This window comes from Cyclopterus lumpus, chromosome 7, assembly GCF_009769545.1.
Source record: "Cyclopterus lumpus isolate fCycLum1 chromosome 7, fCycLum1.pri, whole genome shotgun sequence".
Classification (NCBI taxonomy): domain Eukaryota; kingdom Metazoa; phylum Chordata; class Actinopteri; order Perciformes; family Cyclopteridae; genus Cyclopterus; species Cyclopterus lumpus.
The window spans coordinates 3,629,368-3,643,596 of record NC_046972.1 but is presented as its reverse complement, the minus strand read 5'-3'; the positions used below and the strand labels follow the sequence as shown (position 1 = coordinate 3,643,596).

General features: G+C 44.6%; 1 protein-coding gene across 5 annotated transcripts in view; it reads right to left on the bottom strand.

Moving 5' to 3' along the window:
* The window catches only part of tns2a (tensin 2a), a 37,970-nt gene extending 28,604 nt beyond the window's left edge, over positions 1 to 9,366 (bottom strand). For all 5 annotated transcript variants that reach the window (XM_034538175.1, XM_034538179.1, XM_034538178.1 and 2 more), the window contains exon 1: positions 9,238 to 9,366. In XM_034538175.1, the coding sequence (XP_034394066.1) occupies positions 9,238 to 9,261 (24 nt within the window). In that variant the 5' untranslated portion in view covers positions 9,262 to 9,366. The remainder of the gene's footprint in view (positions 1 to 9,237) is intronic.
* Positions 9,367 to 14,229: the final 4,863 nt, after the last annotated feature.

The following is a 14,229-nucleotide window of genomic DNA, read 5'->3' as shown; positions in this document are numbered from 1 at the left end:
GAAGAACAACAACAACAATACACATCCCTCGCCATCTCATCCATACATCGTGCCAGATCCGTACTGCACATGTGCAAACTGATGATGATGACGATGATGCATTGTGAACAACACACCGCCGCGGATATAAGCAGTCGGAGCACTAGTTGAGGTTAGTTGTTAGCGGCCGTGTAGGCAGCACAGTCCTGCTCGGCTAAAACAACGACACTAATGTTAACGGAGGTTGCATTGAACTACATTATGATGCGTTTAAGCTCTTTTCATGAAGAATGAGTGCTGGGAAAAGGTACATTATAATTATAACTATATATATATATATATATAATTAGTTGGTTGAAAATGTCACAGGAATATAGAATATATATATTAGTGTAACACCCTGTTAGTTCTGTCTGTCTCCCCAGTGTCTGTTAATTACTCATTCCCTTCACCTGCCCTCAGCCACTCCTCTGCCTCCTTAATGACTCATGCCCTACACCTGTAGTTTTCCCCCTTATATATACTCCCATTCTTTGCCTTGTCCCCTGCCAGATTGTCATGTGTTTCGTTGTGTCGTAGATGCCATGTGTTTAGTCCATGTTGTTCTTGGTGGTCCGCGTTAGTCTTTTGTATGACTTCGCCTTTCCAGCCTGAGTTTATTGTTTTTCCTTTTTCGGAGTAGAAAGTTTTTTTTAACGGGGAAACAAAACTCTTTTTACTCACACAAAAGACTTATGCTGCGTTCACACCAAACGCGTTGAGAATATTCTCAACGCGTTTTGTGTGAACGCAGCAAAACAGGGAAGAACAAGGACTAAACGCATGACAATCTGGCACGGGACGAGGGAAAGAATGGGAGTATATATAAGGGGGAAAACCACAGGTGTAGTGCATGAGTCATTAAGGAGGCAGAGGAGTGGCTGAGGGCAGGTGAAGGGAATGAGTAATTAACAGACACTGGGGAGACAGACAGAACTAACAGTGTTACAATTAGAGAACTCCCTTTAACTTCATAACACTAGCTCATATTACAAATTGATAACAATGTATGCCTTTTTTCTTCTCTCTCTCTTTTGCTTTTACTTTAACCAAATGTTTAAATAAAAAGTCTTTTATTTCCTATTTGAATGGTGTTTTTATGTAATGTATACACAGATATTTGTAGGAAAAAAATGGTATCGGAACATCTCTCGAGCAAATTTGAGAGCAAACACACCATCAACACCATCACCACGAGAAAACAGCTTTCACGCCAGCAAACCTACTCAGTGTCCACAAGTCTGTAGCTTCATATAATTGACCTGACGCACATAACGCTTTTTTGTTTCGCTTTATTTCCTGTGCATGCTTTTCCTCCTTGGTAACAAAGAAAGGCTGCTGTTTACACACTCCTTTCCCATTATCCTGCCGCTCTGGAGCGTTCTGTTCTGGGGACTGGGCCGTGTTTGGACAGCTGCCTGCCTGGCATCACCCTCTGCCAGCCGCGTTCCTGCTGCAGCACAAGTGTGCGCTACGGCCGCAGCCCGCTGAACGGTGGAACCGGGTGGGTGGCTCGGGGGGCTGGTCATGGGGATTGAGATTTAAAAACTATGTGGTCATTACTTTTGGAAAATCCTCCATTTCCAACGGTTTTATTAATCTCCATTTGACTCAGCGTGACTTTGCCTGTTCTCGTTGACACTTCTCTTGCAGTAACAAACCCAAAGAATCCGCACAGACTTCATGAAAAGTTCTCCTCTTATCTTGATCCTGTTTTGATGAATCCTTGATTCATCTCTCCTCCCTTATGCCAAGTTCACCCTTTCCTGAACCCTTAAAACATGCCAAATGCTGCTTCGCCATTTCAACAACATCACGTTATCTCTGCCTTGACTTTTGACACACTTTCACAAAACCAAAATGTTTCTTGTGTTTTTGTAGATTTAGTCTGTAGTATCCATTCTGTGAATGTAAGCAATAATATAATAAAGTGTGTGTGTGTCTAGGCTATGTACACACAGACATATACACACAAGGCTATACACTGAGTTTAAAAAAAGCAACCAGTTACTGTCAGCTAAACGGCTGTGGTGATGTGGGCTGAGAGATAAACACATAGATTGAGAGGTTGGCAGCATTCTTCCGGTTACAGACACAATCAAGACCACGATATAGTCCAACCACAGGCACTCATGGTCAGACAGTGATACACCGCTACGCTACTGAACACTGTATACAGTCCTGTGTGGATAAGCTGCTGTACTCTGGTTCATGCGAGGAACTTGGTTTTGATCGTAAAGGCATGACGTGCTGAAGGAAACAATTATCTTCTCAATGTTACGGTTGCGAGTGTTGCCTTTCTGAGTCAAATGCAACTTGCTATGTGACTGTTGAGGCAGACACTTATTTTAGTTTTAAAATTATCTTATAGAGGTTTAAGGTTAATTCTTTAACTTGGAAACAGTTGGTCCATTTGGTAGGGCAAGCTTTAATTTCCTTTAAGACAATTCCATTAACACTGTGTGGGGGGGTGCTGTGATATGGTCAAAAGCTTTACAACCGCTACCAAATGGGTTTGGAATGAGAGTGAACTGTATTTAGCATGGTAAACGAGACGGGTCCGTGTTTTCCGAAATGTGGGTTGGGAAATCAGACTGGTTGACAATCGTGCCGGCAGTCCAGCTCTGGGAGCACAAGGTCCACAGCCCCCGGGTACTGATGAGGTCCGGGCAACGGGTGCTGTAAAGCTTGCGCCCAGAACCGCTACCCACCTACACCCACACCTGGTTCTTCGTATTGAGCAAATTTGAATTACAACAATATTTACAACATGAAGCTCGTTGGCTGGTTAGCAAGTCGGTTAGTTCAGGAGCGTTATCATGATTAAAACAACTGACTTGGAAAGGATAAAAGATTTAAAGACAAGGCCTCTTCTTTATAAAATACAATGAATCAATGATCAAATCTCTAGCTTGCTGTTAAGATCAGGCAGCAACCTCCGGGTCTGCCGAGTGAAGCTGATGCTGAAGTGTCTTAAAGCAGTCTGGCGGCGACTCCTCCAGTTGCAAAAAGAAGTCTGGTTGTATAGAAGTCTATGAGAAAATGACTCTACTTCTCTCTTGATTTATTCCCTCAGTAAACATTGTAAACATGAGTTTATGGTCTCAATCTCTAGTTTGAAGTCTTCTTCAATACAGCGTGATGTTCATTTAGTAAAGTATGCTCCATTTAGAATCAAATAGACCATAAAGCAGGGGATACTTTAGGGCGGGTTTACTGTGATTGGCAGGTCACTGCCGCTACCAGAGACATATATGGCGTTTCTACGTCACTCCATCGCATTAAAAATATGGTAACTTCCGTTGTTCATGTTTTGCAAAAAACAACAACATGGTGACGGTCGTAATCCAAGATGGCAACAGCAAAAACTCAAAGCTTCAATACAACAATCCACAACCCAACTGGTGACGTCACAATAACTACAATCACTTCTTATATACAGTCTATGGTTCAGATACATAAATTACCAAATGTTGTCAAATATATGCTAGCCATAGTGTTGTGTTAGCCAGTAAAATTAGCCACTTGGCCGAATATCTAATAAAATACACTTATGTTAGCCTACACAGAATCACCAAAATTAACAAGCCAAACAATCTTTGCTCATTGTGCAGAACTTGCATGAGCAATATGGCCCGTTGAAATGCCAGACTTCATTCTCTGCTCTGGTAGACATTACTTCATATACAGTATATATATATATATATATATATATATATATATATATATATATATTTAGTTGGCTAATAGTTGTTTGCTGCCATATTAATGCTCTGAACTTTGTATTTAGCAACTTTAACTGTTATGTAAGAAAGAAAAATAAATGCAGAATAAATATACAATCACCTCAAAATAAGGAAAGCCAACTTGGTTAACTGCTGCTATCTATTCAAAACAACGCTTCACAACAAAGGGAGTCCGGAAAAAGGACCCGTCAGTGAGGGAGGTTTACAACTTTAAGGGGGACTTTAACAGAGGAAGCAGAAAACAGCTGGAAGAGCGTAGAGTGTAGAAGTACTTAAAAAACAACAGCCTGTGATGCTGAGCACAGTTCCCCAGGATAGTAATTACCGTCTTCACCGTAAAGGATGAAAAACATCTTCCCCTGGTTAGAAACATGTGTTATCTGTCACGGCGTGGTGGGCTAATAAAGTCACCGGGCTAGATCACTTCTGCTGCCGGACAGTAACACAAGCTGGAAAACAGACTGAAAACATTCAAAACAAGAACACGATGTTCATCCACTTAGCAGGAAATGAACAAATATATTCAGTCACTCGCGCTGTCGATGGACGCAGGTGAACCGGACCGGGACCACCTGCCTTACGGGGGGTGCCTACATTTCCACAGAAGTGACACAAAATTGCAAACGGTTACCTGAGACCACAGGAAGAAAAACTACACACAGATATATATATATACACACACACAAGCTGCGCACAAACACTCACTCACGTGTTGATGCGTATCCCTGCAAGACAGTCCAGGACAAACAGACAGCCTTCCCCTTTCCTCTTTTCTGTACCCCCTCTTGAGCCAGGACAGACCCCACCTCTCCTACATCTGCTGTGCACAAGAAGGTCCTTTTTCTAATATTTTTAGCTTTTTTGGCAGAAAAAAAAAAAGAAGAAGGGGGGGGGGGGGGCCCCGAGGTTTACCAGAGTCAAAGAAACGCTTTCTAACCAGAGATCCCCCCCCACCCTCCACCCTTTCCTCGCTGCACGTCTGCCAGCCGTCACAGAACAGGAGCTGGATTGAACTAGGGAGGGGTTGGACGCTCGTACAAGAGATGCACACACTCGCGGGCACAGATTTTTGTGCATACAAACAAAATACACAGAAACTATTTGTGCGCATACACACACACACACACACACACACACACACACACGTCCCTGGAAACTCTTGGTCCTTTTCTCTCTAAAAATAGTCTTGATATTTAGACAATGATGGACATTGTGTGGGACTGGTACATTAGTGACTAGAGGCCTGTGACCTCAGCTTCAGCTGCAGATGGTCAGTGAGGGCACGCATTGGAAGAAGACGCCTTGAGGGGGAAACGCTTCCTCCTGATTTTGTCATTAGGAGACCTCTGTGAGTGTTCCTTTTGTCTTTAGAGCATTAATGTTCAGCAACTTTGCTTCGGGGTCAGTTCTGATCTGAAGGGGTCGGATCATTTGATCACGCCCACCTACTTCCTTTGCAGCGCACTTGAATTTGAGCGTCTCCGATAACCACCGGGCCAAACTGTATGACATCATCTCATCACTGTCGTGGCTCGCCCCCTCGCTGACAACTGCAACTAACAATAGTTTTCTTGAATAATCATCCATCCATCCATCCATTATCACCCGCTTATCCAGGATCGGGTCGCGGTGGCAGCAGGTTCAGCAGGCCGACCCAGGCTTCCCTCTCAGCCGCAACACTTTCCAGCTCATTCTGGGGGATCCCGAGGCGTTCCAAGGCCAGCCGGGAGATATAATCCCTCCAGCGTGTCCTCGGTCTTCCCCGGGGCCTCCGACCAGTTGGACGTGCCCGGAAAACCTCTAATGGGAGGCGTCCAGGAGGCATCCTGACTAGATGCCCGAACCACCTCAGCTGACTCCTTTGGACACGAAGGAGCAGCGACTCGACTCCAAGCTCCCCCCTGATGTCCGAGCTCCTTACCCTATCTCTAAGGCTGAGCCCGGCCACCCTACGGAGGAAGCTCATTTTGGCCGCTTGTATCCGCTTGTATGAATAATCATAAGAATGTTAATAAATATGATGATTACTGTGCTGATTCACTTCTTGATTAAAAGAGCACTCCACTGAGTTAGCATTTCACACGCATTCTTCTTTCTTGTGAGAAACCTGGCACCCACATTACTCACAATGCAATGAGACTCCATTCACCCAACTGTACAAATTTGGGTGGGTTATTCTGGTATTATGTCTAATGTAGCCTCTAGCCTCGAGCAGAAAGGTTGGGGAATCTAACTTCTTTCTAACTCCACACCCTGAGATTAATTTATTTTAATATTCCTTTCATTAGCCCTGTAAAGCACTAAGTAGGGAATATTAAAATTGTATTCAGAATATGGGCGAAACCCAGAATGTTTTGTGCATAGAAACGTAGTCAATGGCTCAGGTGACATCATGGAAGAACATTTATCAGACTTTGAGCCGCTCCCTCTGGGCCACACAAGGTATTATACAAACTGTTTGTTAACTTATGCAGTAGTGCTCTGCAACACCTGGAGTTCCCCTTTAAAGATTTGGTCTCCAAATGCAGAAAATCTGGGAAGAACTGACATCAGAATTTCCTACATTTTGAGGTAAATTTAGTCTGACTCTAGATCGTGTATTAAAAGTGGCAAAGTCCTTTGGCACATCTTCAGGAAATGTGGTGTTCTCTTAGCTTGGTGACGTAGGGACGACACCGGCAACATGCTAGCACTAGTCAGTGAAGCTCTCTGGGGTTCTCTCCATTTCCACTGCACTGGGCTGTTTACTCTGTATTTGACCTCATCAATTCATTCAACGTAGAGTTGTTGGATGGTATAATGCTCTCCTCTCCTCACTTATAGCTAAGCAAGCTTGTTAGCGTGGTTACTAACAAGTATCAACCTCCAGACCTGAAAAGTGAATCCAATGCAGAAGTGACTTCAACTTGCATTCTCTCTAATGGCCTTTAGGGGGCGACTCCTCTGATTGTATAGAAGTCTATGGGAAAATGACTCTTGATTTATTCCCTCAGTAAACATTGTAAACATGAGTTTGTGGTCTCAATCTCTAGTTTCAAGTCTTCTTCAATACAGCTCCAAAAACCCTGGAGATTTTTACTTTACTATCATATAAGACAAAGAAGAGCAGAAAATGTTTTGCTCATTTTCAATGGAAAACCCGGAATCTCCTTTTCTGTGAAAGGGACATTGAATGTCCATTAGAAATGGACAACAAGTCAGATGTTTGTAATGTCTGCTCATTTCAGTATGCGTCATGCACTACATCTCAAACAGCCGTGTTCAGTAGTGTGTTTGTGAGTCCTTGTGTACTTAAACCCCACCCTTCATTGAGAGCGTCTCACATGGGTCTGGGCATCTGGGTTCCTGCCTCATTCTTTCGGGCATTAAGTCCAGCATGTGTTTTCTTAAAATGTGCGTTGTGTTTGTGTGTGCGTGTGTGTGTGTGTGTGTGTGTGTGTGTGAGAGAGAGTCTAAAAGGGTGGGACAGGCTGAGGAGGGAACAGAGACTGCTTGTTCCCGAGGTGAGGTCAGCGTGCCGCCATGATGCACTTCCGTTCTCTAGGACTCCTGCTGCGAACACAGAAACAAACCCATACACACAGAAGCAAACAAACACACACGCACACACACAAAAGCAAACAAACACACACACACACACACACACACACAGCAGCATCCAAACACACACCGATGCCGTTGACCGTAGGTAAGAATTAGCAGGCCATCTCTGAAGCCAACAGTGGAATCAGCTGCTAATCTGTTCTCTAGGGGCCGACAGGAGTTGCTGGACGATGTCGCTTGGCGTTGCAAAAGTCGGGCAAGAGCCCGCTCAACTTTTTTTTGCCTGACAACTGTGTAGTTTTGCCAGAGCCCTGTGTCTTATGTTGGCACTCCATCTGCGCCTCAAGAGGCAGATGAGGTCGCTCCTCTATTTTTGCGACAAAAAGATAATAAAAAATAAAAATAAAAAATCATGACCAAATCTCAGTATCATTAAAAACACCTTTTAGGCCCAAGTCCACTGTTGGATGGGAAGGTATACAAGCACAACGGCCTTATTGCTTCAGCACGAGGGAACGTGAGCCAGGCTCTGTTTCAGCCTTTCAGCCTGGCAGTGAACAGGGGAGAGGGGGCGTCATCCCAAGGAAACACAGCCATCATGGGCCATTTCTGGACCATCAAACCTCTCAGTTACAAGGATACCGACTGGACACCGGCCACAGCAACAGTATTGTGCAAAGGTGTTTGTCGTTGCCTGTTGCCTGTTTTTTCCGAAGAAAACTGCATACAATTTTAAAAAAGAGCTCCTTTTCCAATTGGATCAAAATTGCCGACTGACCTCCGCCTACATCCGGTCCACGCGGGAGGAGAACAAGTGTTCACGACCAGCCCATTATCCGCAGAGGAAAGCTTTGGAGAGGTTGGACAATGTTATCTTGTTGTTAATGCGCGGCCGCTTTCCTCGTGTCGCAGAAGCAGGATGGGAACCCTGACAGGGGACCCTGATGCGGAGCCAACACTAATTGAGGGGTGAGCGAACCGCCATTAACTGGCAATAATCAGTGCGGGCATACACGCACACTGCAGTGAAGTGTGATCCTGCACGGGGGGGGATACCACGTGGTTTCTTGAAAGCATCCTTTTAGTCAACTCCTGCTCTTGACGTGCCCTCGGGGGAATTGTGCATTACACGCTCAGCCGCAGCACGTCATCGCAGCACGTCTTTGACAGGGCACTACTTTTTCAGGCCAGAAATGCAGCGTAACTTAAGTATCTCGGCACTTTTTTTTTCTTTTTCTCATCCCCCTACAAAATGGTAAAGTACCTACAATTATTTTTGCATTTTAAATGTATTTCCAAAAACTTTAAGATTATATTTGATATATTATTTCCATTTTAATGTAAATATTTTTATTTAATTTTCTTATCTTCGGCTAAAACCATGCTCACGCTCATGAGCTACATGCCCCCCCCCCCTCTAACATGACTGCGACATTAACAATAACTGACCGTCGCTGCCGTAACAGGGGGGCTCGCGGAGGGGGCGCTACACGCATCATATGACTTCAGAACACTTTATTGTCAGCTTCGTGAGGTGCGGCGCCTCGAGCGAAGTCTCGGAGAACAAGTCCAAGAGACTAAACTTCCACACAGTGAATGAAATGCCAGTCAAGACGCTAATGAGCACATCCTATTATAATGCGAGGTTATCAAAAAGAAAATATAGCTTACTTAAACACACCGTCGGGCACATTAAATATCCCTGTTGAAAACTACAAAACTACTTTTTCTTAAAAGGAGCCGCCTCCGACAACGAACTGAGCGGCTGAGCGGCAAGAAGAAGACCAATTCACCCGAGTGCGCAACTGCGCAGACGACACACGAAAACTCAGCATCACGCAGACATCTCCCCCCCAAAAAATCCTCCTCGCTGACTTTTAGGGGAACGGGAACTCAACCAGACGCTCTCTCGCGAACTGCGCTTTCTTACCTTGTTCATTTTCTCGCTAATCATGAGCCCCGGTTTTCAAGAGCTGCCCCTTATTCTCAGAGGAGACCTTCAGTAACATGGCCTGCCACTGATATAACTTGTTTTCTTTTGCTCCGGTCCAGCCCCTCCGCGCAGGGGCTGCTGGGGGCGGAGCTACACGCGGCTGAAAAAGCATGTGTGGGGTACTATTACTGGGATTTTTAAGCCCCCCCCTCCTCCCACCTCATTGGTCGCTTTCTCCGAGGGGAGCGTAAAGATACTGGATTTTGGATTGGCTGAATTAAACACTGATATTCCCGAGATGGAGGTGATTACCTGATTTATATCTCTTCATACATTACTTTATTTGTATTTCTATCACACATAGCCTTGATCAAATTATTTTTAATGAACCTTTATTCATATTGAGACGCCATTTTTTGTATTCTCAACAGAAAGTGGTAGTAATACATGACAATGATTTGGCCGTGCCATATTATGGTCATGAAAAGTCAAACAAATTAAAATATAAATAACTGTTAACCACGGCATCAGCCCTTTCCCTTCAGGTCAAAACTGTGGCCGTGGATCTGGGTGTGACAGGTTCATAACAAAACATTGGCATGTAAACAAACATGTATCAAGCTCACATACACAAACACAAGCACATACACACATATTTTTTTAATTACGGGCCTTGTGAGTGAGGTGGCTCCGGGGCCTCCTCCTCCTCTCCTCCTTATAACTCCACCATTATTACTGTGTAACAGACATGTTCTTGTCAACAAATAGTAGATATTTTAGTAAAGAGACTCTAGTTCAGTGTTTTTTTTCCGACCCCTTTTTTAGTAAATTATGGTCAATTCAGAGTCAAATAGACTTTAGTTTTTTTGATTTTTGAAGCGTGAAATAACAAACCAACACCAGGCTGTAAATCATCTATATCATAGTCAGACTTACTACAGTTCTGTGATGGCCACAGATACCAGATTTCTTTCCCCGAGCTTTTGATTTTATTGATCGCTGTCGGGATGTAAGGAGAATCTATTTTTTTGAAGAAGATGACCATCCCTAGCAACCATCAAAGCATGTTCAAACTTTGTATTTACCCTGACACAAATATGTAGCCGTTATGTATTCTGTGAAATAAACTTTTTTTCTTCAAATAAACCTGACCTGGTTGACTCCACTGCTCACTGATCCTTCCTCATCTTGCAACACAGACACAGATGTGCCTTGACCAACATCTGCGTGGACACTGCCGGGTAGTGACTAGTGTGCTAGTAGCAGCACCAAGTGGTGGAATAAGATAAATGCACCAGGTGAGGTCTGCTCTAGACAATGAAAAAATGCCCAACAGCCATTAATGCAGCGGCAGATGTTTGAAATGAGCTTGAATACACAAATAAAAGCAACTTTGCATTTTAATTTTTTTAAAAAGCAAAACCAGTCGGAGCTTGCTGATGTATACATCTTTGCTTCCTTGCAGCCTTTCTGCCCATGCTGACGGCTGTGCTTACACTCCCCACGTGTCCCCATGTGTGTGCGTGGACGTTCATTCCCGTTGAGTCTTAAATTGCGAGCCCGTGATATTCCCCAGCCTCAGACTCGCTAATGCACGGAGCATTATATCTGTCTGCTGCCTCGATCCCTTACTCGCTTCCTTATGTGTGGGATCGACATGTGAAACAGGACTGAGTCACGGCCACCTCCCCACCGCCCCAAATAACACGTGCAGTAATGCAGTCCATTCCTTTCGCTCATAACCAGAGAATGTTTGACTCATAACAGGAAAAAACAAGAAGGAAAACTTTGCGATTGGGGGGTGGTGGGGGGACAGGGGGGTAGATTAAGAAAGCAAGGTAACTAGGTCAGAGAAGGTAATGGGGAGGGCCGCGGAGGCCACATGACAGAGTACAAAATACGGAGGGGCCGTGAGAGACAGGAAGCTGGTATTTGGGATTGGAATGAGTAAAGTGGGGGAGGGTCGTGTTGTAAGAAAGATGGAGAGGAGGAAAGAGGGGTGGTGGGGGGGGATCGCTTTTGCAGAAAAATGGAGTGAAGCCAGATTCAAGCTCCCTCTGCGCTTAGAGCTAAACGCTAAAAGACCCCGGTGGACGCCGTGAAAGCAAGGCCGCTCGATGGCGGTAATCGCAAGGATGCCAGGTGTCTAGAGTCGGGGTATTCGAGAAGTGGATTGGACTTGGATCACGCTCAGAGGTAAATGAGAAAGAGGTGGACGGAGTGGGAGACGGGGCCGAGAGGAAATGAGGGGAGGGAGCAGGGAGGCCAGAGAAAAGGGGGGCCGCATGGCCGCATGGCTCGGCCGAGGATCGCGCGGGACAGCGCTGTGCCAAACACTGATAAGGTGCAGCTGTTGAAGGAGCGAGGAGAGCAGTGGGCGAGATGCTGACGCCGCCGATGAGTTCAATAGAAATCCTTTATGACGTCCCGAAAGACATTCCTCAAAACCCGAGCAAACGTCAATTCATTCTTGAGTGTAAAAGAAGAAAATATCCTGAGCGTGGTTTGCCGTGAGGTGTTGCTTTTAAGGGCGGTGCTGGGATGTGTTGTTTTGCTTTTCTTCCCCAGACTTAACAGTGAGAGGAAACGGTTTATATCTTTCCCTTTTCCCTTGATCAGCTTTCATCTGCACGGCTGACACACACAACAGCAAGCATTCCTCTAAAAATCCTGCTCATTTTTTTGGGTCCGATCATTGTTTTCAAGCCAGGAATCCAGCCACCCTCCGAGTTCAGTTGAGTGTGAGACTTACCTCTAGTTCAATTCTACTTACTCTGAATGTTTTGAATATGGGGGGTATCTATATTTAACCCAAACCGGTCACTGCTGCTTCCTGTGTTGGGTGTGTTTGTAGTGAATGCCTGTGGCCCAAGGCCTCAGTATTGGTCACGGACAATCTAAACTCTGTTGCTCATGAGAAATTACAGGGAAGCTGGACAAACACATATAAGACCACTGTCACACAACGCCAGCTCTCTATGTATATCTAGACTCAACAACAACTAAAAGAAAACAGAACTAGTGGGATTGCAACATTTTACTCTGGTATTCTCAGGGGTACAAACAGTGTGTTGAAAGAGTAGAATCAACTCAAATTTCTCAATCATTAGCATAATAAACAATCAATGTGAGCAGCCATCACAGTTTCTGAAGAGTGAGGAACAAAGCAGTATAACTTTACAGAAGAATAAATCAACCCCTGAACTGACAAAAGTTACATTTCCACTGCTCAACTTGACTTGTTGTGTTTGGGTTTTCCATTAGCAAAAGTTGAGGAAAGTTGGGACGACCGCTGTCGAGGTCCCACGCTCGCTGAGCCAATACTACAAGGTGGAGTTAAAACGTTGGCGCCCAATGATCGGAGAGAATCGTACATGCGACACAGGACCTCTTTCACAAACCCGGTATTTCGAAATAGGCAAGCTATTGTCAATAGCAGCCGCAACTTTTTTATTTGCACACAGACACAGACCTTAAAACACATAAAAACTACAACGTACGATTGACGAGGTGCAGACGTTCATGTTGAAGATAATGTCACGGCAGCGTCATTCGTCGTCCCGCCCACGCTGAGAGGGCACTAATCGCAGTGGAAAACAAAATACAAGAAAAATGACCTTGCACCAAAAGTCTGTCGAGTCGAAGCCGAACCGTGTGGCGATAAAGAGCCCTGAGACTCTACAGGCGAGCTGGCGAATCTGTAAGGCTGTGCTCGGAAACAGCAATGCTTTGCACTAAATGCTAACGGCAGCATGCTAACGCACTAACAGCACCGACGCTAACACGCCGAATGTAATGCACGATACCACGTTAACTCGCATACGTTTTTGCGTGTTAGCAAGGTAACGTTTTCTGGTTAGACACAAAACACATTTCATGGCAATCACAAAGGTCTTTAGATCACCAAATTCATTTGGACATGTCGACTGATTCTCATAGCCATCCATCCTTCAGTCGATATTTCAGTCTGGCCCAAAGTGGTGGACCAGTTGACAATGCTATCTACTAACGTTGCTAATAACACCCCGCCATTCCCCGGCCATGGAGGCAGTGTGAGAGTATGTTTCATATCAGAATTTAACTGCTGAGTGATTCCGTTAGTGACTCTCAGAGTTGAGTCGCATTTAGCCGTGACGAAAAAAATCATAATAAAACCTCAAGGTGGCAGTTTCATAACTTCTGTCCGAGGATGGCCCACTTTTGATTTGTCCCACATGAATTCTGCATCATTCGGCACGGTTTGGTTCTATATTTCTTCAAAGCAAACCATATAAACTATTGTGTCCAACCACCAGAAACTGTTAATTCCAGGAACCCATTTTTAGAAGATTGTTTATTGATGCTCAGCTACTCTCCGTCAACAACTGTCCAAGAAGCATTGGACGGTGAGGCAGTGAGGCCTATTTTAAGGGAACCAAATGAGAAAAAAAGGCTTTGGGTTAATGGTTAATAATGAAAAAAAACATAATTTAGGGAATAATGATCACGACAAAAAACACTGGAGGATGTGTTTGGACCCCACCCTGCGAAGTGCAAACATATATAGAAACTCGAGATTAAGGAGAAAAAAAAGGCCAATAAAAAAGTAAAAAGATTTATTTTAAAAACATCCCTTTCTCGTGTTCCTGACATAACACTGAGAGCAGCATGTTGATCATTTCTGTTGCCAAGTGTTTCCAGCAAGTACTTGGCGTGACTTATGTGTGCTTATGGCGTATGTTGGCGCATACGGACATTTAAACCAAGTCACGTTCTTCTTCTCACACCAATTGTCTGCAGCTCCAGGGAAAACAACCAAGAAATCATTAAAAAAGAAACTAAAGAGGTGGAAATGAACAACTTAATGAAAACAAATGAGCATAAATAGATGAGAAGACGTCTCCTCCTTGAAGACGATCGGTGGGATCTGACTGGTTCCCACACCCCTGTAGCGGGGTCAGTCACTGCGGGATGACGTCGTCCAGAGGGCTCCACATTCCCACGCTGCTC